Below are 27523 nucleotides of genomic sequence, written 5' to 3'. Positions count from 1 at the left end.
ATCAAAGGCTCGGACCGCTGTCTTGCTAGGGCGGATGCGGTTGAGATCCACATTCATCTGCTTCAAAGTGGTCACCGGGCATACGTTGAGCGCGGAACCGTTGTCGATCATGACCCGGCCCACGATATGGTTGTTGCACTTGCAAACGATGTGCAGTGCCCGGAAATGCGCACATCCTTCAGAGGGGAGCTCATCGTCCGAAAACGAGATGGTGTTGGAGAAAATAGAGTTGATGGTTTCCTCTATCCGGTCCGGGGGCGTCCCTTTGGGGACTTGCGCAGCCATCAGGACCCTCATGAGGGCCTCCCTGTGAGGTTCTGAGTTGAGTAGGAGGGCGAGCAACGAGATGTGGGCCAGAGATTTGGCCATCTGCTCCACCACCTTATACTCACTCGCTTTGATGACTTTCATGAAGGCTTCGGCCTCCTCTTCTGTCACCTCTTGGACGGAGTAGGTAGGGTCCTAGGCCTCATCTCCTCTTCAGTAGCGGGTGCCTTCCCTTTGTCGGTGGTCGCCGGGTTCTCGTATAGCCGTCCCGAGCGGGTTATGCCCATGACGCCGAATTATTGCTCGAGGCTCCCGACACCCCCTTCATAGGTCCAGGGGACCTTGTCGTCCGAGTATGGTTCTCGGGCGGGAATATCTATGACGAGCGGGGCAAGAGGTGCGTCAATCCCGGTGAACCCAACTGCGGCTTCTGCGGGTATGTACTCGATCACGAAGGGGGAGGAACAACCTTGCTCGCCTTCGCCCTCCCCTGATGTGCATATGGTGATCATGTTGATGGAGGGCCCCGGAGCCGGTCCATGGTCGGGGAGAGGATTAGCCTGTACGTTCGGAGGCTTTATAGCATTGAATACGAGCCCCTTCGCATCGATCATCTCCTGGATCCTCTCCCTCAATCTCCAACAAGTGTCCAGGGTGTGCCCTGGTGCCCCCCGGTGGTATTCGCACTGCTTGCTTTGATCTTGGATGGTTGGATCGAAGCTTGGGCCGGGCGCTATTGTCCCGATCTTATCGCGAATTTGCCGGTAGATGTGGGAAAGCGGAACCGGCAGGGCCGGGTATTGTCGGTGGGGTCGCGGTTGTGCTATGCTGCCCTATTGAGCTTGCGGGGGGAGGGCCCGCAGTGTCGGCTGAGAAGTCCTAGGTCCCGGAGGTTGGTATTGAGGAGCTTGAGATGGAGCAAGAGTATAGTGGTGGACGACGGGCGACGACACCGCAGGTAGGGGTGGAGGCGGTAGTGCGGAATAGTAGATTGGTTGGGTAGAGGCTTGGGGCCGATATTGAGGTGCCTGCGGGGCGTAGGAGGGAGCCGTGGGAGGCGCCGCCGTGTAGTTCATCGAATATTGCTGAGGGGCCTGTTGGGCCGTGTTGACGGTATTCACCGTAACTTCCTTTCCCCTTCTCCCGCTCGAAGGCGATGATGCCGCGGGGACCTTCTTCGACGACTCATCTCCTTTGCTAGTGGGGTCCTCCATCCTTCCGAGCTTGATGCCCAAATCCAACTTCTTCCCGGCCTCGATGAGGTCGGAGAATGACGAAGTGTGTGCCAATAGGTGCGAATAGTACACTCCCCTCAGTGTGGAGTGGAACAATTGGATCTGTTGCGCCTCGCTGATCGGGGGAATGTCCTTTGCGGCTTGGGCACGCCATTTGGCGGCGTACTCCTCGAACTTTTGGCCCCGTGCCATTTCTTTCGTGCTCAGCTCCAGGAGGGTGGGAGGCGTCTCCCCGCAATATCGGTATTGGTCAGTGAACTTCCGGGAGAGATCCTCCCACGTCGGGATGTCCTCAGCCTTCAGTGACATGAACCAATCGAGGGCCGATCCCGACAGGCTGTCTTGGAAGGAGTGGATGACAAACTCCTCGTATTCCCAATATTGTAGCATCTTCCCTCGGTAATGGCGGAGGTGATGGCGTGGATCTGTCGTGCCCTCATAAGTCTTGAATTCTGGGAACTTGAACTTTAGGGGCAGCCACATAGCCGGGAATAGGCTGCAGTCACCGTAGCGCGCGTCGGGACGAGTATCACCCGCTTGTAGGGCCCTTATCGTCTCTTCCATCTTCTTGAGCCTTCGTTCCTGTTCGGTGTCAGCCTCGGGGAAGAAATGCGTCGGCGAGGCGAACTGGGCTGCATGAGTCGGCATGCCCGGTTCGTGGAAGGTGGTGTCTATGAGGGGCGGCGCCTGGTAGGAGAGGCCGACGTGAGGATGTAAAGACGGATAAGAAGGGAGCTCCGCGGCTTGGAGATGAGTCGGAGCAGATGCAGTGGACACCGGGAAAACCACCGGCGGAGGTACCGAGTAGGCCATAGCCGGAGCCGGTATGGAAACGGGCGGAGGTGCGGACAGGACGTGCTCCGAGGATAGAAAGGTAGCCGGCGGAGGAGGGACTACCGAGGGGGCCGGTGGCGGCGGAAGTTGAGTGGTGAAGGGGTGGACCGTGGACGTATACAGCGTTGGCGGTGCGGGAGCCTCAACGTTCTCCTGGGCTTGGACCGGCGGAGCCCACGGGGTTGGATCGACTGTTGGCCCCGGTCCCGGCGGGGGTGTGGAACTCGAGGGGGCCCGGTTAGGTCCTCTGAGCAGGGCGAGTAGCTCCGCCATGTTAGTGGCCATTTGATTGACCGTGCCCTCGAGAGCCGCTATGCAGGCTTGGTCATTGGTGGCGGCGGAAGTTGGTGAGGCTGGTGGCGGAGGCGCCCCCGAAGACGCCGAGGGCGGGAGATGTGTTGGGAGAGCGCCGGAGTACACCGGGAGTACGCCTGCAGGAGTGAGAGGCAGTGGAGCGTGTGTTTGCGGTGGTGGAGAGAGAGTCGGGACCGAGGGGTTGACCTCTTCGGGAATATCGACATGATCCCCTTCCGCCATCCTGAGACGCTGACGAGTCGGGTAACGGTGCGACGCCAGTTGCGATCACCTAGATTCCAGGAATGTGTAAGGAAAAACATTGACATCTCAAGCGATAAACAGGGAATGAGCGAGAGACAAAAAGTATGAGATGCATGGGTTTTCAAAATACTAATGTCATTACATTGATTAGCTTCAAGCTCCATAGTTTTACAAAATAGAACATTCGGAGGAAAAGAAAGGAACATAAGCGTAAAGCCGGCATCCCTTTGCGCTCGGTGGCCGTTTGGAAGTGGCTTAGGTCCGAGCGAGGGCAAAAAAGGCGCATCAGCTAATCCTAGGGGTGGGCGAGGTCGCGCGCCCTCTTGCGCATTCGATCTGACTGCGCGCTCAAACGGGCCATCTCCCGATCTAGATGCGCGACTCAGGCGCGTGCTCGAGTCAGCTCCGTCTGAACCTCCCTATAGTCCGTGACCTCTGCGCGGGAATCGACGAGCTCACAACGGAGCCTATCTCGCTCCTCCCTAACGGCCCAAAGTTCCTCATGCATGGCCGCTTGGATGGAGCTTTCGGCTTCAGAAGCAAGGGTAGATGTAGCGCGAGTCGAGGCGGCCTGGGACCGTTGTGGTGGTGTCGATCCTTGCAGGTAGAACCGGGCCACATATGCTGAGGTGGCGGAGAACGCTCGCTCCTCGTCGGTGGGGTGCTCGGGGAAGTACAGGCGCTGTATGGTGCTAACGTCCTGTTGGCGGTGAATCTCCCGAATCTGTAGGAATCTATCGGGGGCCGTGGATGTAGAGTCGGCCCACTGGATGCGGAAAGGTAGGCGGTCCGCGTCTGCCGGAATGTCCTGTAGGCCGCCGAGCTGTCTGATTACCCGACCGGGAAATATGAGGGTGCTCCCCAAGTGGCTGAGAAGGGGAACTCCCACAATTCCGGGACATCCCGTGATCATGGGGCCGCCGGGATTCCATCGGGCGACCCATAAGAACCGTGCGGGCGTCAACTCACGCCAAAAACGCCTCCATTCCGAGAAGCTGTGTTCGGGCGGTGGGATGACTGGTGCAAGGCGTTCGATCAACGAACGCTCGTCGGAGATGAAGGAGAACGGATGTGATGAGCAAAAGGGGCGGATGTGCGCAAGAAGCCAAATCTGAAGCAAGTGCGGGGATCCCCTCATCCTGCCGCGCCAAACCTCCCTAACATAGTCAAGAGACCGGACGGTCTCGGCTAGTAAAGCCTCCACGTAACTATGGCCTCCTACCGCTTGGAGGACGACTTGGGCTATAGCCCCGTCAATGAGGTTCGGCGAGTACGGAAACAGGAGAGTGCCAAAGATCAAGAGTAGGAATCCATGGCAGGCATCGCGCTGATAGGAAGCCGTTGTAGGCGTCATTGCGCGGAGGAGCGTCCAATCGGAGAGCCATGCAATCCGGATGCCTTGATCCCACCTTTGATGAAGCTCCTCGTGGAAGTCTTGAGCGGGTATGCGGAGAAGAGTGGAGAGCTGACCCTGGACGGTGGTGAATGTATTCGGCACGAAGATGCCGTGGGTCGTGGGCGTAGGCCTCTGGATGAGTGCCGTGTATTCCTCGATCGTAGGTGCTAGCTCCGTCCCCTGGAAGTGGAATACTGCGTGCTCGGGATCCCAAAATTCGGCGGCGGTCCTCAAGAAGATCCAGTCTACCGGGGTCTCGGTGAGCATAACCACGTCCCCGATGATGCCCCGGATGAATGCGTGGTCTACCGGTCGGAGAGTCCTCCAGATGCGCATGATGTCCTGCCTTGGTGGCGTGATTGCTTCGAGTCTGAGACCGGGAGCCGGGCGGTCCATCCTTACCTAGATGGAGGAGATGCCGGCTTAATGTTTTTAGAATCAAATCAATGCAAATGTCCTAATTTTTTTCGAAAAGAATGTATGCAGTGCAGAAAGATAAACTATAGTTGTGTTCTTTACAGTATACATCGCTCTTTCTTACAAAAATGACAAAATGCCCGTCCTAAAAAAAACTACGGGCTGACTCAAGGACTCGACTTTTGGGTCGGTTGACGGCATGGAGGTAAAAGTTGGTCCAGCATGACGGTCCCTGTGTATGCATGGTTTTCGGTGCTACTGGGAGAACCGCTAACTAGGGTGGGGGCTCCCGACTCAAGGGTGTGAATTCCTTGAAATCGAGCGAGGATCTTTGGGGGCCGGTTCGGTGGCATAGCCGACTCAATCCGTTCCCTTACTCGAAACCTCTGACTAACCTAGCTTCCTATATTGGTGCCCGTGGGATGTCGGACAAGGTCCTTAAGAAGCTAGCATGATATGCAATGCATGCGTGAAATAAATGTGCTTGAAAATAAATGTACGGAAAGCGGTAAATAAACATGCAAGCAAGCAAACGGAATCGAGCCCGAACCCTCTAAGGTCCCCAGTGGAGTCGCCAAGCTGTGTGCACCCGAATTTCATTTCGTCGGGGCACGCATGCGCGCGCCTAAGCAAACGCGGCTTGGGAGTGTCCACTTTCCCGGGGACGCGCGACGGACGCATGTGAGAAGGAGTCGCCACTTACCATTTTACGACCCGAAGGTCGAGGGCCGGCAAGTTACCCGGGTCTAGGGGTACGGGGTACACCTAAATGCTAAGGCAATGGTCATACGGAACCGAAAATTCCGAATTCGGGGGTTCTATTACGTGCGGGCCTATATCCCTCACGCCCTTTCGGTACTCTAGCTTGCTAGGCTTGCCATTTTGCTTATTTACCGCGTGATTTAGGGTCGCACTCGACTCGCCCGTTTTGACACCGTAAATTCGATGAATTGATCAAGTTGGGCCAAGAGTCCGAAAGATGAGTAGGCTTGTGCATCGAGGAGTCGGTTCACTATCTTAGCATTATAGTTCATCGAACCGTGATGGTTAATTCCCTGCGAGAACCGAAACCACGAGTATCCAAGCTTACTCACCCTTTGGTGGCGATAGACCAACTTAACCGATCCAGCACTCGGACCTCTTGCTCACCGATCGGGGATCCTTACAAGGAGATGGATGAACATACAGATAGAATCCTCACAATGTTCTCTCGAACAATTACAAAGTATAACCGAATAAGTAAATGGATCCCGATCGGTTTACATTGGGCCACTATTCCGCTCCGGCTCACCGTGTATTTTGAATAACCGATAAATGAATTAAGGCAACGCGGGCTCAAGGAGCCGGGGGTCGGGTCCGATCGGTCCAAGGTTTGCAGGAGAATCGGTTGATTCCCACTGTAACCGTTGGGCCGATCGAGCTCCCGGGTGATATCTAAACCCATTTCACGCGCTCAATCCAAATCCGCCTTCCACATAGGCCGCATTCGGAGTGTGACGGTGAATTGAGGCTAGATCCCATTCCGCACTCGGGTTGCACGCGCTCGGTGAATTAGGAGGCGTTGGACCTCCTGTTCGGTGGTTTGGGGGCGTTGGACCCCGTGCAACGCGTAACCTATGGGTTCGGGCCCGAACCGCAATAAATCATCATATACAAAGACATAACAGAAGAAAACTGATAAAACTGACACAATATAGAAAGCAACTGACAATTGTCGGTGGATACAGACAAATGGCATATTAAATCAAATATACGTGATTTAATCAGTTATTACCCGTGGTTGATTGGCAAACAATGCACCTACCCTAGGCAAACATAGAGGGCGGGCTAGGATAAGGTTCTAAGCCAATTACATGTGTGTGTTTGTTTTACGACTCTTGTTCAGTTAAGTGTCACTGCGTTTTCACCGAATTAACCAAACTCGTGTTTTGACTGTAGATTGGAATCTAATATTCCACCTATCCATTATCTAATGTTTGCTTAAGTCGAGTGCACGATTAATCCGGTTCTTCGTGTTCGTAACTGAAATAAAATGCTCCCCACCGAATCTACGATAGGAAGATAGAAACACCGAAAGTGGGCGGAATGGGCCGTGTGAATGAGACTCATACCCGAACAGGTAACCCTCTTCCGTCCATAGATCAAGGCGTTTCCGACTCCCTAGCGCTTAAGGTATCGGTGAATCACGGAATGACGATTATGTCCTTGGATGATAAAGTTGCAATATTCGTGTATAAATTGGAGATTACGTCACACGAAGGAGTCTAAGAAGGACTCTCGTGCCTCGACTGGAGCCGCCTCAAATTGGGCCCGAACTCGAGTCATGGCACGTGAGTACTCCCTAGACATCAATTCTGTTCGTGTTACGCGACTCGGTATTTTGAAATTGTGAATTTTTAATGGAAAAGGACATTCTTACCGTTCCGTGAATCGTCGATGCGTTTACAAATTAATAACCAATTTACCCAATTACTTAGTCCAAATGATTTAGTTAACCGAATAGCGCGCCCTGTTTTCCCGTTTGTGAAATTATTCGATGATGGTGACCCTATATCGCGGATATTATAGATTTAATGGATAGTGATCCAAACCGTCGCATCCGTCGCGTGATCCTCACATAGCCAACGATAAAATAAAAACACCAATGCATTCAATTCCAAGAAACGATCCTGAAACGGCTAAGGAGGTCACCCTAGACTCTAGAAAGGTCCGGGAGCATTCGGCCAATCCCCGAAGAGATGAGCCGAGTGGTCTCCCCGACCCAACTCGAGTTACGGGTAATCTCCCACGCCGATTCTAATTATTTCTTACATGCATAATACATCAAATACGGTAACATTACAAATTTCAACCGAATCAAAATAGCCATGATCATAAATGCGCAAGCGAACATATCAACGTGCACAAACAAAGCATTCATAGGAGCAACCGAGGATAACATTGATCCATATGATAATGAGACGGAGGAACACGGGAACCAACCTGTTTCGGAAAGAGAGAAGCCTCCCTGGACCCGTGTGGTCCAAAGGGGCTCTCGGCCACATCTCCTCAAGAGAGGCCGTGAGACCCCATGGCTCACGCGAGTCCAAGGGGAGGTTCTCCAATTCCGAACTAAACTTTTTCCCGTCATGTTAATATATTATGCGTGATACATGACAAAACAGTGGCAAAAGGGGACGGGGACCGGCTGGCTTCGAGGGAAGAGAGGTGCCCTAGCCTCGGAAGGACCATAGAGGTTCACGGGTCACCCCCTCAAGGCTAGACCGTGGGTTCCATGGTTCGGCCGTGACTCGGGACCTCTCCCGCCTCGACTCACATCGTCTCCCCTCATGAGGTGCACATTCATCGACTTATGGATGTGATAGATAAAGGAAATACACACGGGACGTTGTATGGCATGCATGGGAACGTCGGATCCGAAAAAAAAAACACAAGCTTTCACATAACCCGAACCTTTAAAACATGTTAATGCCTCATATAAGTAAATATCGGAGATCCTAACTCCTCTAAGTTAAATGGGGTGTTACCTAGCCTCGTTTCACGAGGAAAAGAGTCGGGGGCGCGGCCTAGAGAGTCGCGAGACTCGGTTTGAGTGTTACGGGTTGAAGAGACCCAAGAGGGGGCAGCCGCGGCAGTTTTGGGAAAATGGGTTGGCACGCTTGCTCCGGTCACGGCACGGTGTGAGGTCGGGCTCGTTGGACCCCTAAGAGACGGATCTAGATGACCATGGGCAGACCCGAACGTGCGAAGGCCTGAACAAACCCGAAAATGTGAGATAAAGTTCAGTAAAGTCGAGTGAACCCGGTAAAGGAGAAACGGGTGAAACGGTGGTTGTGCACGGTTGATCGGCCCTCGGATCGTGACTACTTCTTCACGAGAGAGGATGAGGGTTGTGAGGAACCCTTTGAACGTGATGGCACGACTCGCCGAAGTCGTGGGAGGAAATGGCACGACTCGCCGAAGTCGTGGGAGGAAATGGCACGTCGGGAGGAGTCCGGTGAGCACGGCTAGGGGTCTCGGGACCCGACTACACTCACGGCTGGAACGAGGTGTTGGGGACCTCGAATCGAAAATCTAAGCCCGGAAATGGACTCAGGGGGTGGAAAATATGTAGGCTAGGGAGTTTGGTGATTTTTGGCTTAAGTCGGGTCGGGTGGTTACCGGAATACCGGGTGGTTTTCCGACGGTTTTGGCCGGTTTCGGCCTTGGCACGGGCTGAACGAAAGTGAGGGAGAGGGCTGGAGCTTGAGGGGGTTTTGGAGAGAGATTGGCTTGAGAGAGAAGGAGAATGGAGAAGTGATTAAGTCTAATGATGCAAGGGTAAAGGCTAGCTTAATGAAGCAATTAGGGAAAGTTAATTGTGCTTAGGAGGGTTAAGTGTGGGCTGCCGAAAATATCAAGAGGGTTAGGGTGGGGTTTTGTGAGTGGAAGGTTGATGGGAGTTGATGGGTGTGATAGGAAGTGATAGATGTAAGAGGGAAATTTGAATTTGTGGTGAGGGGAGCTTGGGGAGGGTTGAGCCGCCGGCCCTAGGGGGATTAGCCGTGGCTTGGGCAATCAATTCGGAGCCATGGGTTTGAGCCGTGGCTTGGGATTGAGCCGCGGCTTGACGGCTTGGCTTGGCTGAGCTGTGGGTCCCATTCGATTGAGAGAAAAGCCGGAAAATGCTTGAGACTTGATTGAGCTCGCATCCGACCTCCGATGTCCAATTAATTTGAAGATTTGGAATGCTTGAATGACGAGGATTTGAATGAGCCTAATGTCGCCATGCGTCGTATGAACGAACGATCGGGCGACTCGGCGCCTCGAGAGTCGGTTTTGCCCTGTTTGGACATTCGGAACGGAGTTTAGTGTCCCTTGGTCCCCGATTGCTCTTTGTGCATCCCAACATTCGTTTTGGCGTCCCTTTTGCCCCGTGGGGGATCGTTGGCTCGTCGTTCTTGGTTGGGGACCGTTGGCCCGGGAAGGCCTAGGGACTTGTGACCGGGATTTTCTCAGTGTTCCCTGAATGTCTTGAGATGTTCGGGGCTCGTTGTGAGGTTCTCGGGGACCATTGTGATCTCTGTTCTTCGTGGACGCGCCTCGAAGGCTCGCCGGGAGACGTTCATGACTACTGAAACGTCCCTCGGGAAGCCGAGTCGAGTTCCGGATGGTCATCTGAAGCTTGTTCCCCGACCTTGATGGTCCCTGGGTGTCTGTAGGCTCGTTTTGGGGGGCCGTTTGCTTGTCAGTGGAGCGAACCCCGGGAGCTCCGTTAGAAAAGGCGTCCGTGGGGAACCGGGGTGTCCCGGCTTAAGCAGGATGCCCCGGAAATGCGCCCGGGCGTGTCGTTGGTCACTTTGGCACTGAGAGGGATTTTTGGAGCCCCATATTGGGCACCTTTCGGTGCTTCGGTGACTCAGTGATGAATAGTGCCATAGTGTCAGCTCCGTCGTTTCGGGGATTCCTTGTTCGTTCGTTCTTCCGATGGCTTTCTTCCGCCTTTCTCAGTGGACCGTGCTCTTCTCTTATTATTCATGACTCCGTGCCCGCCTATTTACCTCGGATTGCAGGGTGATGAATAGTGCCCCGGACTTCGGTCGGGAATCCTTGCGTGGGAAGCCGGTGGGCCAAAATGGGATGCTGACAACTGGTAAGCATGAAAATGTTGTTGCGACATGCAGATCTTTAGTTTTGGGTCACCTGAGCAACCCATGAAGAATTTTGCTTTGACAGTGTAAGTGGGTCCCGTTTTCGGAGGCCTAGATGCGAGGCCTCATGGGGCTCCCGTTAGCCATGCTTGGGCATATCGAGACTTTCCAACGATGCCCTAGCAGTTCTATCGTTTGTTCGACGTGCCCGTCGGCTTTGAACCCTTCTCAATAGGGTACCGTAGGACGGCTGTATTTGCAACCCGCTTGGGGATTTCTGTTCAGATTTGGTCAGACTCGGTCTGACCATTTCCAAAGTGTTATGACTAGACCCCCGGAGAGGAATGTCTGGGATTTTGGCTCTGTGGTAGCCTGTTAAAGGATGGCTATGACCCATTTGGAGTTATGCAAAGACAAAGAGAAAAGAGAAAGTTTGGGAAGCATGTTGCCCCAAGCTAAAAGGATACACGGGTTCACGCCTGCAGTGAGATGTACCCCCATTTTCCTTCGTCCTTCTATTGTGTAGGTTGTACTGAACTGCTTGGACGGCATATTCAGTTACGCACTGTGCTTGAGGAAGGTTCCTTCTTGGACGGTTGAATGGTATTGGAAAGCCGATCGGGGATCATGTTGGAATAGATAAACTGGCCACTTCCCTTGGGGATCCCTTGTCCGCACGATGTGCGAGAGACTAGGGGCAATTTTATCTATCTCTCGTTTTGCTCTCCTTTTGCTACGGTCACCCACCTCGGGGCCGCACCTCTCAACCTAAAGGGGAAGAGCTTGCCTTTTGCCACGACCGCCCCAAAGGGTTTCCAGTCGTGCCACTCTTTTACCCTAGCTTTTCCCTAGGCCGCCCCAAAAGGAGTTTTTGACCTAGCGGGCTCGATTCTTTTATCTCTCGAGTTTGCAAAGGCGAATGTTTTGAAGGATTCAACCTCCGAGTGCATTATTTTCTGTCTCCGTCGAGGAGTTTTGTCTGCTGCTCCCCTTTTGTCGGGGTTTGTTGATTTCTCTGGATTGGCGGCGCCGGTGCTTTTGATGAACCTCGGCATTGCCTTTCTTTTGTTGGTTGGCGGGTTTTTCCCGCTTCTTTTCTCTCTCTCTTCATTGGCGGGTTTTTCCCGTTTCTTTCCGCTCTGTTTTTTTTCTTGCAGCTGGGGTTTGTTTTGTGCCCTGTGTCTTTGTTTGAAATTCCTCGACTTTGCATCGCCAAGACTGCTTTGGTGTGCTTCGCCTCGTGGAGACTCGTTGCATGTTGCTAGCCCTGTTTTTATGAGGGCCGGCTTTCTTGGAAGTTTGACTCTTGTGCACTTAGAAGTCGAACTCCGTGTCATTTGCCCTTGCAAGCATTGCAAGTAAATTTCCCCTGTTGACTAGAAAGAAAATGTAGAATTGCCCCGTGAATAGGGAACCAAGGTTGCCCCGGTGTGAATGTTGATCGGGGATGCCCTGGTCTTCATTTTGTGGAAGTGGCCTGTGGCAGGCGCCTTGTGCGATATCTCCGATCATCTCTTGCTGTTCTTTGCAGTACGTGCCTCTTGGAGGGTGCACGCTGCTGAAGCCACTGGATGTTCGAGGAAGACGATTGCATCAATGCTGAGTGATTCGTTCGATTGTTCTCGTCTTCGACTTCATAGGGGTTACCTCATCGTAGGACACCTCCCTCGTTAAAGTATAAGGAAAGGGTCCGAGACAAGATCTCGGGAAAGCGTGAACTCATGCATCGCTCTTTGCTTGTGGTCAATGTGCCCCTGTGAAGGATGACAAAGAAGACAATGCATTAGGCGATTATGCAGGGGGATATGTGGTAAGAAATATGAGGTGGTCCCATGGGAAAATCCCTTTTTGTCCCGCGCGCGACCCATGGGGTGCCGCGTGCAGACGACATTTGTTTCCAAGAATCTGGTCATCACCACTCTGGAGTGGTTAGACCGTGACTGAGGTCACATAAGCATATTTTCCCTGGTTGGGAGTAGGCTTGTGCAGCCATCCTACGGAGGGTTCGAGGAGCCGGGTCCCATGAGGACAGACGAGTCGAACAGGTCCAACAGAACTAATAGGGCGTCGCAAAGACTGTCCTAATGTCCTGTTTGAAGGATTTGTTCATGTCGGGAACCCATTTGTAGGAATGGATTTAAATTAAAGCAAAAGAGAGTTTAAAGAAGACTGAGCATGTTGTTCCAGTGCTTAGTCGGCGGCGACGGCAGAGGACGGGTGAGATCCATTCTTTGATCGGAGGCATGACCGTGTTGGTATCTCCTGCGATCGAGAGTTGGGTCATGCTCTGTTTGTGGAGCTGTCACTTCCGGTCTTTGCAGTTGAAGGATTAGACTTGCTCATCGGAGTATCGCTTGGATGAATTTGAATCCAAGTCGATTTTGGATTTCAGATGAGCCTGAAAGCAGTAAATGCGAGGTGTCAAAATCAAAAAGCAGTAAATGCGGGGCTGGAGCCCAAAAGCAGTAAATGCAGGGTTGAAGCCCGAAAGCTGTAGATGCGGGGCCGAAGCCCGAAAGCAGTAGATGCGGGGCCGAAGCTTGAACGTGGGGCCGAAGCCCGATGCAGTCGATGTTGGGCCGAAGCTCGATGCAGTCGGGGCAAAAGCCCAAAAGTTGGGCCGAAGCCCGATACAGTAAATGCTGGGCCGAAGCCCGATGCAGGGAAAAAGCCCAAAAGTTGGGCCGAAGCCCGATGCAGTAAATGCTGGGCCGAAGCCCGATGCAGTAGATGCATGCTCGATAAGAAAGTGCAAGAGGTGTAAAAGCAATGGTCAATGCTAAGCAACAGTGCAAGACGCTTCGCATTCTTTGCGGAGGGAGGGTGGAAACTCAGTGTTGAAATCCCAAGAAGCTGGATGAGAGACGTTTGTTACGTCAATTGTGATGGTTCAGTATTCAGGCTGCCTTCTTGTTGGGGATTTCCTGCAATGGAAGAAGGAAACAATGAAGGAGCATGAACTGTTCGCAATTCCAATGCAAGGGTGTAGGGAAGCGAACTGGCCTGGTAGGCGTCGTACGAACACACCAAAAAACGTGCATCGATACATTGAGCACGCGTGCATGAGTTGGTGCAAACATGTTTGGACATGTGTGAGGCGTGCTCGATCGCTGGCAGATGCGCGGGGTCACGCAGAGGGACGTGCGTCCGATCACGCGGTGATACTCTTTGTTAGGAAGAAGTTAGTGTTGGTTAACTTCGCCTGGGAAGGTTGATTGGCCCTCGGGCCACAGCTCGTCTTGCCGTGGAGGAAGAGTGAAGGCCGCGAGTGGCCTGCCCGCGAAAGTGGGTACGACTCGCCTATCGTGCGGGGTGGGTGGCCGGGATGGACTCGGCTTCTAGTCACAGCACATCTTGCTATGGAGAGGTGAAGACCGCGGGTGGTCTACCCGCGAAGGTTGGCACGACTCGCCTTTCGTGCGGGGTGGGTGGCCGGGTTGGACGGCCTCTAGTCATAGCACGTCTCGCCATGGAGAGGTGAAGACCGCGGGTGGTCTACCCGCGAAGGTTGGCACAACTCGCCTGTCGTGCGGGGTGGGTGGCCGGGTTGGACGGCCTCTAGTCATAGCACATCTCACCATGGAGAGGTGAAGACCGCAAGTGGTCTACCCGCGAATGTTGGCACGACTCGCCTGTCGTGCGAGACATGGCAGCTGCTGTGCAAACATAGAAATAGATAGAATGCATGCAGTGTATAAGTTTTCAAAAGCTAATGCCATTGCATTGATTTGGTTCAAGTTCCTTAATTTACAAAGATAGTTTGAAAAGGGAGCTTAAACATTAAACCGATGCAATGTCTTAGGTGGTTTTGAAAACATGCATGCAGGTGTAGAAAAATAAATTATAACACGAGTTTTTTACATTGTACAACACTCATTCAGTGAAAACAACAAAAGGCTCGCCTAAAAGAAAAACTACGAGCCGACTCAAAGACTCAACTTTTGGGTCGGTTGGCGGCATGAAGGCAAATTTTGGTCCAGCATGACGGTCCCTGTTTATGCATGGTTTCAGTGTTCTACTAGGACAACCACTAACTAGGGATGGGGGCTCCCGATTCAAGGGAGTCAATTCCTTGAAATCGAGCGAGGATCTTTGGGGGCCGGTTCGGTGGCAGAGCCGACTCGACCCGTTCCCTTACTCGGAACCTCTGACTAACCTAGCTTCCTAAATTGGCGCCCGTGGGATTTCAGGCGAGGTACTTAGATCCACTAGGATGATGCAATGCAAGTGCAGAAAAGTAAATGTGCATAAAGTAGATAAGCGAAAAATTGCGGAAAGCGGCAAATGAACATGCAAGCAAGCAAGCGAATCGAGCCTGAACCCACTAAGTATGCCCCCAGCGGAGTCGCCAAGCTGTACGGACCCTTATGTGGACTCTCGTCGGGGCCCGCATTGCGCGCTTTTGGATCGCGCGGCTTGGGAGTGTCCACCTTCTCGTGGGGACGCGTGACGGACACGCGTGAGAGAAGGAGTCGCCACTTATCATTTTACGACCCGAAGGTCGAGGGCGGATAAGTTACTCGGGTCTTGGGGTATGGAACACCTAGTTTGTCGTTAAGGCATTGATCTGTGCGGAACCGGAAAATCCGTGTTCGGGGGTTCATGTTACGTGCGGGCCTATATCCCGCACGCCCTTTCGGTACTCTGGTTTGCTAGGCTTGCATGTTTTATGATTTACTGCATGAATTAAGCTGCACTCGGCTCGCACGTTTTGACACAAGAGATTCGGTGAACCAAACGATGTCGGTTGAGAAGCCGAGAGAGAAGTAAGCCCGTATGTCGGGGAGTTGGTTCACAATCTTGCGTTATAGTTCATCGAACCATGGAGGTTGAATCCCTGCGTGAACCAGAACCGCGAGTTCTTGGATTTACTTGTATCTGGGCAAGCATTAGACCGATTCGATTAATTCGACTCTCGGACTGTTCGCTCACCGACTGGAATTCTTACAGAATAAATGTACAAAATAAAATCCTTACAATGCTCTCGAAAACAATAAATACAAATTACAAAAGGGTCGAATTCCAGTCGTTTCGTGTTCGGTTATTATTCCACTCTAACTCACCGTGAGTTTAGGGAAAAGACCGAAGAACTGAAATTCAATGGACGCGCTCACTGAATAGGGCGTTGGACCCTGTGAGTGTTGATTGGGGCGTTGGACCCTGTGATCGATGATTAGGGTGTTGAACCCTAATATTATTCGGCCTAGGGATCAGGCTCGACCCGCATGGCAAATAGGTGCGGAAAGATAACACGCAACATGTTAATAACAGACAAGGTGTTTTGTTATTATCGAGTGTACGTGTTTTAACAAGTTTATTAATCCAAGGGTGTTTTTGCAAGCAAATGCCATATGCTAAGCAATCAAACACGTGCCAATGTTTCAGTATTCTGCTTTTGTTGGAAATTTGGAAAAGAGAATCGAATCTCATGTGTGTGGATTGCTTTAATAGTGATTCGGTGTTGTAACACTGAATTACCACTGAATTGATCCAAACTTGTATTTTGACTCTAGATTTGGAATCTAGAATTCCCCCTAACCATTATCTAGTGTTTGGTTAGGTCGAGTGAAAGGTTAATCAGCATTTTGCATGTTTTCTGACAGAGATAACCATTTTAGTTACCGAGTCAATATTAGGATGACAGAAACTCATTAGTTGGATAAGAAAAGGCTATGCAGATGAACCTGCACCTGAACAGGTAGCCCGTTCTTATCCCGTACTGTAGTGTTTCTGTCATGCTAACCCTAAGAGTGTCGCTGAATTGTGAAAAGACGATTTTGCCCTTTATTTGAAAATTGTTTTAAGAAAAGGGGAAACATCGCAGTGCGGGCCACCTCGGCCTGTAGCCGATGTCGACCAATTCCCTGGATCATCCAGGGTTGTGCAAGAACCCCGAAAAAGCCAAAGAACCGGTCGATCTGCCCAGAAGTGATCTAGAAAGATCTTCTGTATCCTGACCTGAGTTACTTGGAATCAAGTAAAAACTCAAGTTGAGACACAAAAACCCTTTTCAGACGTCCATGATACATTGGACCGCGCATTTCGGGTTTTGAAATTGATAAGTTTGAAAAGGGCACCAACGTCATTTGACAACTCATCGACGCGAGTTATCAGTTAATGACCAATTCGTGCAAAATTGTTTAGATTGAATGAATTAACCGTGTGAACGTCCCGATTAACCCATTCGTAGAATTAATGCTTAAGGTTATTGCCGAATGCATTAATTAAGAAAACGATTCGTGATTCGACGACCAAAACGAATCCATAATGATCAAGGATAATTCGGTTGAATAACCGACAATATCCTTATAACCGAATGGATCCGAATGAGTCCTCGATACATGAATCCATGCACGTTTATTTTAAAAGAGTCTTTAAACAATACTTTAACATAGGAATCGTAAAGACATTGAATTTAAAAATTCACACAATCCGATAAACGAATTAAACTCCAGATAAGGAAATCATTCTTGATCCAAGAAAGGCCAAGAAGCCCTCGTCTTCATCTTATCAAAGGTGGCCGAAAGTTCTCAAGGCTCAATTCGAGTCACAAATGATTTCCTAGCCGCGGTTTAATTATTTTTCGCATGCTCAAGCATCAACCATGATGAATAACACTTCTTTTTAACAAAAAGCCGGTGTTATCATGATTTGATTTACTCATTTAAACATGCAAACATTCACAAACATGTTACTTAGGGAATAGATAAAATAACACCGACTTCATGAGTGCAAGAACAACAAAATAAGCTCGGAAACTAACTTGGATCGGCTAAGGAGACCGATCTTAATCCTAACTCCTCTAGGTCGAGAATGTTTTACCTAGCCTCGGGATACGAGGAAAGAGTCGGGGAAGTGTTTGAGAGTCGAGTGACTCGGTGGAACCCTTGAAAAAGTATTCAGGTGCAAGGGTGGACGTGCACGAGCACGGTCAAGCGCGGTGACGGGCGTCGGGCACGATGACGGGTGTTGACAGGCACGGTGACAGGCGCTGGTGATGCCGGTGACGGGCGCTGGTGGCGCTGGTGACGGGCGCTGGTGACGAGCGCTGGTGGCGCTGGTGACGGGCGTTGGTGACTGGCGCTGGTGGCGCTGGTGACGGGCGCTGAAGACAGGCGCGCGCGTGTATGGTGACGGGCGCTGATGTGCTCGGTGACGAGCGCTAGCGCGATCGGTGATGGATGCTGGTGACGAGCACTGGTGACGGGCACGGGCGTGCTCGATGACGGACGCTGGTGTGCTCGGTGACATTGATGACGGGTTACTGTTCACCTGAGAGTTCGAATTTCACCCGAAATGACTAAAACGACCCAAAACGATGAGCAAATGACTTCAAACTGAAAAACTGAGTTCAGAATTGGAATCCTTGGGTCCAAAACATGTGGTCCATGAAGTTTGAGGAATTTTGGACATAAGTCGGAACAGTGCCCGCTATGGATTCCGACCTAAACTCTAAGGATCTTTGGCTTGGTTTTCGGTTTTCATGGAGTGATTTGCTTGCTGCTGGTTGCTAAGAAGTTGAGAGTATTTTCTAGAGGGAGAAACTAGAAAGATCATGTGTGCATGATAAGTGATTAACTTAATGACAAATATGCAATATATATGTGAAGCTAATGAGCAATTAAGTAAAACAAAGCACCATTAAGGGCCTCATTAGCAAAAGTCGGCTGCCCTAATGGAGATGAGGATGAATGTCATCCATGCATCTTGATGAGGAAGAGCCAAGAAGCATTAATGGAGATGGAGTTAATGGCTTGAGTGTTGACTAGAAAGACTAAGGATATTTTGGGCTTAGAGTGCATGAGAGGGAGAGGATGATGCCGAAATTGTTGGGGCAAAGGGCGGTTGCCCTTAGGCAGCCCGTGGGTCCCACGGCCCATGAGGAGAAACCGGGAGAAAGCTTGAGTCTCGATTGGTAGCGCATTCGAAGTTTGTGGTTCGAATTGAACATCGAATTGTCGATATGCGCGAGAAAACGGTTTTAACGAGCCTAAGATTGGCATTTTCCATGGGGAAATGTCCCGGAAGCATACGAGGCTCGGAAGCCGTTTTTGCTCATTGCAGGTGACCAGAGCGAAGTTGTCCGCTTCTGACAGCACATCTTGTATCTGCATCTCACGTTGGTCATTTTGACATAAATTGTCAGACAACGTGAACAATTGTCCCTTAAGACAGTAATGCTAACGTGGGGCCGGAGACGTCCTAGGAGGCCGAAACTGAATTTCTCATAATGCTTTCTGAGTTTCTTGGGCGATCCGGAGATCACTGTGATCTCTGTTTGTCGAGATCAGACCTTCAAGGACTTGAAAAGTGTATCTGAGACCTCTAAAGCATTGCTCGGGAGGTCTAGATGAGTCGTGTGATTTATTCCGACAATTCCACGTTGAGCCTTGAGAAGGCTAGCTTGGTGTAGGATAGACACCCGACGTCCAGTTTCCGTAAAAAGGACCTCCGGATATGCATTTCTATTGAAAATGGCCATTTCCGTTCTTCGGAGGTTACTCGGGAAACTGAAAAGGTTTTTGCTGTCTGTTTTGCCCAATTGTGAATGTCTGCTAGAGTTTTCTGGGCAATGCGGTATGAACTTCGTTCGCCGTAATTCCATCAGACCAGTCTCTGGCTATGCTCTTCCGAAGAGGGGTATGCTTGTTTTGCCGCTCGGAAGTCATTTGAAGTGTCTGTGTGACTTCCAAGAGACAATTTGAAGCATTGTTCATGCTCTGTGTGCTGGTGGGGCATGGCCGCGTCTGATATTTGGAATTAACTTTTCTCCAGGAAACCGGCATTTTTGGACTTCCACTGAAAAGTTGTATGTATACAGAAAGTTGTTCTGTATAGAGCAGATGATTTGCAAAATGCCTTTGGGGACACTTTTCATCTGTTTGGCATTGAAGTGGATTTTTGGAGTCCAATATTGGCTATCTTCCGGCGATCAAGCGAGCTATCGGAAAATAGTACCGTCCGTGTGATATACTGAAAATGCCGGTTTTGGACATTGTTGAGCTCTCTAGTCACTTTGTTGCTGCTTGCTGACCCCTGGGGTCCTTCTGTCAAGTGTATGTGTCATTTGCCCGATTTCGCCGACTTGAGGATGAATAGTGATTTTCTGCTCTGTTGAGTCGTTTCTTTGTATTCTGCTCAAGTCATGTTTTGGATCATTGCTGATAATGTAATTTGGAATGGTGAGCCAAAATGGGGTGCTAACAATCGTGATAGTATTGAGATGATTAAAACATGTACAATTAATGTGTTTAACGTGCTATGCATGCAAGGAATAGCTCGAACCGACGTGGTAGACCACCCGTGACCCAAGGCGAGTCAAGGGGACCTCTCGGCTTAGTCCTTTGGAAGATGGTCGAGTGCCCCTTGACCCCTCCCAGATCTAGGGTGGCCTTCTTCGTCGTTTCGTGCTCATTCCTTGAAATAGAGTGCACTTATGTTCGTGTTAATTTCACGATAGATAAATTGATCTCGGGCCATTACCCATTAAACCCATAATCCTTATAATATGAGGTCACCACTACCGAATAATTTCACAAACAGGATAAACGGGACGTATCATGTGGCTAATTAAATCACTCGGACTAAATAATGGAGTGAATCGATCCTTAATTCGTAAACGCATCGATGGGTCACGGAATGGCGGGAATGCCCTTTTTCTTAAAAGATCACAATTTCAAAACACCGAGACACGTAACACGAATAGAATTGATGTCTAACGAGTACTCGCGTGCTATGACTCGAGTCCGGGCCCGATTTGAGGCGTCTCGAGTCAAGACGCGCGAGTTCTCCTTAGACTTTTTCGTGTGACGCGACCTCCAATTTATATATGAACATTGCAATTTTATCGTCCAAGGGCATAATTATCATTCCGCGATTCACCGATACCCTAGGCGTTAGGGAGTTGGAAACACCTCGATCTATGAACGAAAAGGGCAATCCGTTGGGTGTGAGTTTCATTCGCACGACCCATTCTGTTCACTTTCGGCGTTTCCACCTTCCTATCGTAGATTCGGTGGTGAACATTTTTATTTCTATTGCAAAACACATAATACCGGATTAATCATTCATTTGACCTAATCAAACATTAGATAATGACTAGGCGGAATGGTAGATTCCAATCTAGAGTCAAAATACAAGTTTGGTTAATTTGGTGAAACCATAGTGACACTTAACTGAACACGAGGTCCAACACCTCCTAACTCACTGAGCGCGCGCAACCCGAGTGCGGAATGGGATCTAGCCTCGAGTTACCATCACACTCCAAATATGGCCTATGTGGAAGGCAATTTGGATTGGATGTGTGAAACGTGTTTAGATATCACCCGGGAGCTCGATCGGTCCAACGGTTACAGTGGGAACTAATCGGTTCTCCTACAAACCGTCGGATCAATCGGACCCGACCCCCGGCTCCTTGAGCCCACGTTGCCTTAATTTACTTATCGGTTATTCAAAACACACGGTGAGCCGGAGCGGAATATTGGCCCAATGCAAATCGATCGGGATCCATTTACTTATTCAGTTATACTTTGTAATTATTCGAGAGAACATTGTGAGAATTTCATTTGTATATTCACTCATTCACTTGTAAGGATCCCCGATCGGTGAGCGAGAGGTCCGAGTGTCGAATCGGTTAAGTTGGTCTATCATCACCGAGAGATGAGTAAGCTTGAATAATTGTGGTCTCGATTCGCGCAGGGAATTGACCATCACGGTTCGATGAACTGTAACGATAAGATAGTGAACCGATCCCTCGATGCACAAGCCTACTCGCCTTTCGGGTTCTTGGCCCAATTCAATCAATTCACCACCTTTACGGTGTCAAAACGGGTGAGTAAAGTGCAACTCTGAATCACGCGGTAAATAAATAAAATGGCAAGCCTAGCAAGCTAGAGTACCGAAAGGGCGTGCGGGATATAGGCCCGCACGTAATAGAACCCCCGAATTCGAAATTTTCGGTTCCGTATGACCATTGCCTTAGTATTTAGGTGTACCTTGTACCCCTAGACCCGGGTAACTTGCCGGCCCTCGACCTTCGGGTCGTAAAATGGCAAGTGGCGACTCCTTCTCACACGCGTCCGTCACGCGTCCCCGGGAAGGTGGACACTCCCAAGCCGCGTTGCATAGGCTTCGCGCATGCGTGCCCCGACGATATTAAATTCGGGTGCGCACACACACGAACAGACCTATTTTCTGATAGTTCGCTCGATCGTCGGAAGATAGTCGATATTGGACTTCAAAAATCCACATCGATGCCAAAAAGATGAAAAGTGTCTTCAAACGCATTTTGCAAATCATCTGCTCTATACAGAATAACTTTATGTATACAGACAACTTTTCAGTGGAAGTCCAAAAATGCCGGTTTCTTGGAGAAAAGTTAATTCCAAATATTAGATGCGGCCATGCCCCATAATCATACAGAGCATGAGCAGTGCTTCATATTGTCTTTTGGAAGCCATACAGACACCCCGAATGACTTTCGAGCGACAAAACGGGCATATCCCTTTTCGGAAGAGCATAACCGGAGATTGGTCTGACGGAATTACGGCAAACGAAGTTCACACTGCATTGCCCTGAAAACTCCAGCGGACATTCGCAATTGGGCAAAACAGACAGCAAAACCCTTCTCGGTTTCTCGAGCAACCTTCGAGGAGCACAAAAGGCCATTTTCAGTGGAAATCCATATCCGGAGGTCCTCTTTGGAGAAACTTGACGCCGGATGCCTACCTTACATAGTGCTAGCCTTCTCAAGGCTTAATGTGGAATCGTCGGAATGAATCACACAACTCATCTAGACCCCCCGAGCAGCGCTTTAAGGGTCTAAGATGCACTTTTCATGTTCTTAGAGACTCAATCTCGACAAACAGAGATCACAGTGATTTCCGGATCGCCCAAGCAACTCAGAAAGCAATCTGAGAAATCCAGTTTCGGTCTCCTAGGACATCTCCGGCTCCATATTTGCATTACCGGCTTAAGGGTTAAGTGCCCAAGTGATTTGACAATTTATGTCAAAATGACCGACGTGGGATACAGATACAAGATATGCTATCAGAAGTGGGTAACCTCGTTCTGAATGCGTAAAAGGAGCAAAACCAGCTTCCGAGCCTCATACAAACATTTGGCAATTTTCCACGAAAAATGCCAATCTTGGGCTCATTAAATCCGTTTCCCCGCGTATATTGACAATTCGACGTTTAATTCGAACCACGAGCTTCGAATGAGCGATCAATCGAGACTCGAGCTTTCCCCCGGTTTCTCTTCTTCGGCTGTGGGACCCATGAATTGCCCAAGGGCAACTCTTCCCTTGCCAAGACCAAGCTTCTCTTGCACTCTTGCATGAAAATATCTCCAAGTCTTCCAAGATAACACTCAAGCTTTATCAATGCTCATTAATGCTTCTGGGCTCTTCCACATGAAGAATACTTCGCTTATATTCATCCTCATCCTTATTAGTTGCCCGAAATTTGCTAAGCATGGGGGTTAAGAGCACTTGCTTTTGCTTAATTGCAAATTAGTTTTGCCTATAAATTGCCCAAAAGTGATTAAGTTAATGACTTCCCTTCCTGCACACTCTCTCCAAGCTTTCTCCTCAAGAAAAGCTCTTAACTCCATAGCCAAAACCAGCAAGCTTCAACACTTCAAAACCAAGAGAGAAAAACCGAAGAAAACCCGAAGAAAACTTTGAGTCCTTAAGTCGGAAGCCGATGTTCATCATCCCGACTTAAGTTCAAAAATTCTCAAATTCCATGGACCACATGTTTTGGACCCTTGGAGTTCAGTGGTGAACTTGGTTTTTTTATTTGAGGTGTATTTTAGGCTTTGGAGTTCATCCTGTGCTCTCGGGTGAATAGTGATAGTCGCCTGCCATGCGCCTGTCTCGCGCCCCGCGAGCCCAACCGCGCACCTGTCCGCCGCCCACGCTCCCATCCTTGCCGAACGTGCATCCTTTGCACCCGAGCACCCTTCCAAGCGTTCAACCGAGTCACCCGACTCTCGAACTCTTCCTCGACTGTTTCCTCGCATCCCGATGCTAGGTAGAACATTCTCGACTTAGAGGAGTTAGGGCCTTTTATATTTTTTGCATGGCTATGGAGTGATATGGAGTATATGACATATTCCATATGCAAGATTTAATTTTTATGCGTTTTCACGTTATATCATGCATGCTCGTCATCATATAACATGTTAGCATGTCGGGAAACGTTTGGATCGTCACTCGGAAGACCTTCCCGACCCAAAATAAGCAAAAGAGCTCCTGGGTTTGCCTCAAGAAGAGGTAACCGAGACTTGGCTTGTTTTCCTCGGGTTAAGAACGATGTTAATGCCCTTTTCAAAACCCTCATACTTTCAAATCCGTACTGTGCTATTCTCCTTTTCTGAAAGCAAATTTTCAAATCTAGGGCAAGAACATCATTTTTTGATTTGTCGACATCCTAGCGCAGTTTAGGTGTCAGTTGGGTATTCTGTATCAAAAATACAATTACCCGACTAATTATTTCACTCGGCTTAACCAAATGCTAGAAAATGGCTAGGTGGAACTCTAGGTTCTAAATCTATGGTCAAAATACAAGTTGGGTTAATTCAGTGTCACAACACCGAATCACTGTTAAAGCAATCCACACACATGAAACTTGACTATGGACACCCGACATGTCAGGTTCTCAAACCAAAGCCGAATGCTAAAACATTGGCACGCATTTGTTTGTCTAGGGTAACATTTGCATGCCAAAATATCCCGGATTAATAAACTTGCTAATCCACGTACATTCGGTGAATACAAACACATTGTCTGTGATTTACCCGCTGCTTGTTATCTTTCCGCACCTGTTTGTCATGCGGGTCGAGCCTGATCCCTAGGCCGAATAATATTAGGGTTCAATGCCCTAATCATCGATCGCAGGGTTCAACGCCCTAATCAACACTCACATGGTCCAACGCCCTATTCAGTGAGAGCATGCATTGAATTTCAATTCTTCGGTCTTTTCCCTAAACTCACGGTGAGTTAGAGTGGAATAATAACCGAACCCGAGTCGATTGGAATTCGGCCATTTGTAATTTGTATTTATTGTTTTCGAGAGCATTGTAAGGACTTTTATTTTGTACATTCATTCTGTAAGAATTCCAGCCGGTAAGCGAACGGTCCGAGAGTTGAATTAATCGAATCGGTTTAATGCTTGCCCAAAGGAAAGTAAATCCAAGAATTCGCGGTTCTGGTTCACGTAGGGATTCAACCTCCATGGTTCGATGAAATGTAACGCAAGATTGTGAACCAACTCCCCAACATACGGGTTTACTTCTCTCTCGGCTTCTCAACCGATATCGTTTGGTTCACCGAATCTCCGGTGTCAAAACGTGCGAGCCGAGTGCAACTTAATTCAAGCGGTAAATAATAAAACATGCAAGCCTAGCAAACTAGAGTACCGAAAGGGCGTGCGGGATATAGGCCCGCACATAACATGAACCCCCGAAAACGGATTTTCCGGTTTCGCACAGATCAATGCCTGAACGACAAACTAGGTGTTCCATACCCCTAGACCCGAGTAATTTATCCGCCCTCGACCTTTGGGTCGTAAAATGATAAGTGGCGACTCCTTCTCTCACTCGTGTCCGTCACGGGTCCCTACGGGAAGGTGGACACTCCCAAGCCGCGCGATCCAAAAGCGCGCATGCTGGCCCCGACGAGAGTTCACATTCGGGTCCGTACACTAGCCTTCCTAAGGCTCAATGTGGAATCGTCGGAATGAATTACACAACTCATCTAGACCTCCCGAGCAATGCTTTAAAGGTCTCAAACGCATTTTTCATGTCCTTAGAGGTCCAATCTCGACAAACGGAGATCACAGTGATCTCCGGAGTGCCTAAGCAACTCAGAAAGCAATCTGAGAAATCCAGTTTCGGCCTCCTAGGACATCTCCGGCTCCGCATTTGCATTACCGGTTTAAGGGTCAATTGTTCACGTTGTTTGACAATTTATGTCAAAATGACCAACGTGGGATGTAGATAAAAGAAATGTTGTCAGAAATGGCTAACTTTGCTCCAATCGCCTGAAATAAGCAAAAATTGGCTTCCCAGCCCAAAAATCACACGAAATGGATGATTTCGGGCTCGTTTGAATCGTTTTCGCGTGCACAATGACAATTCGACGTTCGTTTTAGTAACGAGCCTCAAACGTGCAATCAATCGAGACCCGATCTTTGTCTCGAACCTTCCTCAAAACACGTGGGACCCACGACATGCCCTAGTGCAGCCGTAATTCCCATTGCCGCCCTCTCCATTGCCTCATGTCTTCTCTTGCACACTTGCACCAAAATATCTTCAAGTCTTCCAAGATCACACTCCAACTTCTCTTCCATGCCATTAATGCTTCTTGACTCATCTTCATGAAGAATGCATGGAGGAGATTCATCCTTATCTTGCTTAGCAAATTCGGATCCCCATAAGCATGCCCTTAATCAAGCTTTTTCTCACTTAATTGCACTTAAGCTTCGCCTATATATTGCATTTATCTCATTAACTTAATCACAACTCACCACATGCCATCTCTCTAGCATTTCTCACTCTTCAAGAAGCTGTCAACTCCCCTTTAGTTCCAGCAAAAATCGCAGCAAGCAAGGGCAAGCAAAACCAAGCAAAACCCACAAAGACTTGAGTCGGAATTATGGTATTTACCATCCCGGCTTAAATCAAAACTTCATATCCCACATGTTTTCAACCCCCTCTATCCATTTCCGGGCTTAGATTTTAAGTTTGAAGCCTCCAACCCATCGGAACAGCCACGACAGAACCGAACCCAAAAAACGGTCTTTTCGGGTCAAAAATGGCAACCCGAGTTTCAAGGCCTTCCGGGTCGGTTTGAGTCGTCAAAACCCATCAAACACCTCCCCACACAACCCTAGGGTGTCAAGGAGTCAAGAAATCCAAGAAAAACCCGTCAGTTTTAACCCAGTAAGAAGAAACAGTCCGACTGCCCCATCGGGTCGATTTTTCTGACTGTTCTTACGGTTTTCTTTCAGATCGGGTCGATCTGAGACTCCTTTCACAAAAAGACCACACAGTCACCTCCGAGGGTCAGTTAGGAGTCGGGAGCCGTAGACCTTGCCTCAAAATTCCATTGGGAGACATCGTGGCGATGTCCGACCCGACTAGTGCCAGACAGGTCCAAAATTCCAGACGTGCTCTGTTTTCTGTGATCTTTGCAGGGTTGTACGGGTTGAACCGATAACTCTGGGACCAAAGGACCACTACAGTCACCTCCGGGGGTTAGTTAGGATTCAGGAAGCACTGACCTTGCCTCAAAATTCTATCGGGAACTTCCGTGGTGACGTCCGACCCCACTTGTGCCAGTCGGGTCTGTTCAGTGTACAAGCCGGGTCTGTTTGTGCATTTCGGGTATGTTCAACAAAAAACAGCCCAAACACGACCCAACAAAGGTCCAACCCGAGTTCTAACAGTCCCATCCCGTATCCCGGGACTAGGTATGACCATTCCCGACTTAGAGGAGCTAGGACTTTTACATTCTCGTTGCGTTTATGGAGTTATAAGGGGTTTTATGCATGTTTTATTTCCAAGTTTTAATCTTTATGCAATTTCCATGTTATATCATGCGTGTTTATCATCGTTTAACGTGCTAGCATGTCGGAAAATGTTTAAATCGAAGTCGAGGAAACCATATCGACCCGGAAAAGCCGAGATAACTCTAGGATTAACCTCTTAGAGAAGTAACTGAGGGTATTCTTGACCTTTTCGGGTCAAGACCAGATTCCTTGCCCCGATTTGAGTTGTTTCCCGAATCTTTATTTTTCCCAAGAGGAAAGAGCCAAGAGTTCTTGACCTTATTAGGGTTAAGAACGGTGTCTTTACCTTGATGAAATCCATTTCTCGGATTTTTTGCAAATTGCAATTTCAATATCGTCGTAAACCCCGCATGCTAACAACTTTAAAACATTGTTTTTAAAGTAAAAATGCATGAATTCAAGTATCGATGACTCTTTCGGGGCCATTTGGATTCCGAGGGTATTTTGGTCATTTTGATCAAATTATCCTCGACTTTCCTGGACCCGTCTTGGTCGCCGCGTCATGAATTGTTTTCATTAAATTAAGCTTTTCGGGCACTCAGACTTCATTCAGTGGATCAATTCATGATCTGTTTGATTAACTGTAACCTGCACATTTATTGCGTTCAGCAT

General features: G+C 49.3%; 1 protein-coding gene across 1 annotated transcript; it reads right to left on the bottom strand.

The window, feature by feature from the left end:
* Window positions 1-563: 563 nt before the first annotated feature.
* LOC116204260 (pollen-specific leucine-rich repeat extensin-like protein 1) lies at window positions 564-2873 on the bottom strand. Its single transcript, XM_031536342.1, has 2 exons — window positions 2036-2873; window positions 564-757 (listed from the first exon to the last, which is right to left on the bottom strand). The coding sequence occupies exons 1-2, from the start codon at window positions 2871-2873 to the stop codon at window positions 564-566; spliced, it is 1032 nt and encodes a 343-aa protein (XP_031392202.1).
* Between the last annotated feature and the right edge of the window lie 24650 nt (window positions 2874-27523).

This window comes from Punica granatum, chromosome 1 (assembly GCF_007655135.1).
Source record: "Punica granatum isolate Tunisia-2019 chromosome 1, ASM765513v2, whole genome shotgun sequence".
In the NCBI taxonomy this organism is placed as follows: Eukaryota; Viridiplantae; Streptophyta; class Magnoliopsida; order Myrtales; family Lythraceae; genus Punica; species Punica granatum.
The sequence above is the reverse complement of the archived record's forward strand: the minus strand, read 5'-3'. Positions and strand labels throughout refer to the sequence as shown.

Excerpts from the sequence above, each read along its gene's own strand:
- LOC116204260 (XM_031536342.1), bottom strand. The coding sequence starts at position 2,873 with ATGGCGGAAGGGGATCATGTCGATATTCCCGAAGAGGTCAACCCCTCG. Across the intron at positions 758-2,035 it reads GATAAGGGCCCTACAAGCGG|GGGAGGGCGAAGGCGAGCAA; the intron begins GTGATACTCGTC and ends TATGCACATCAG.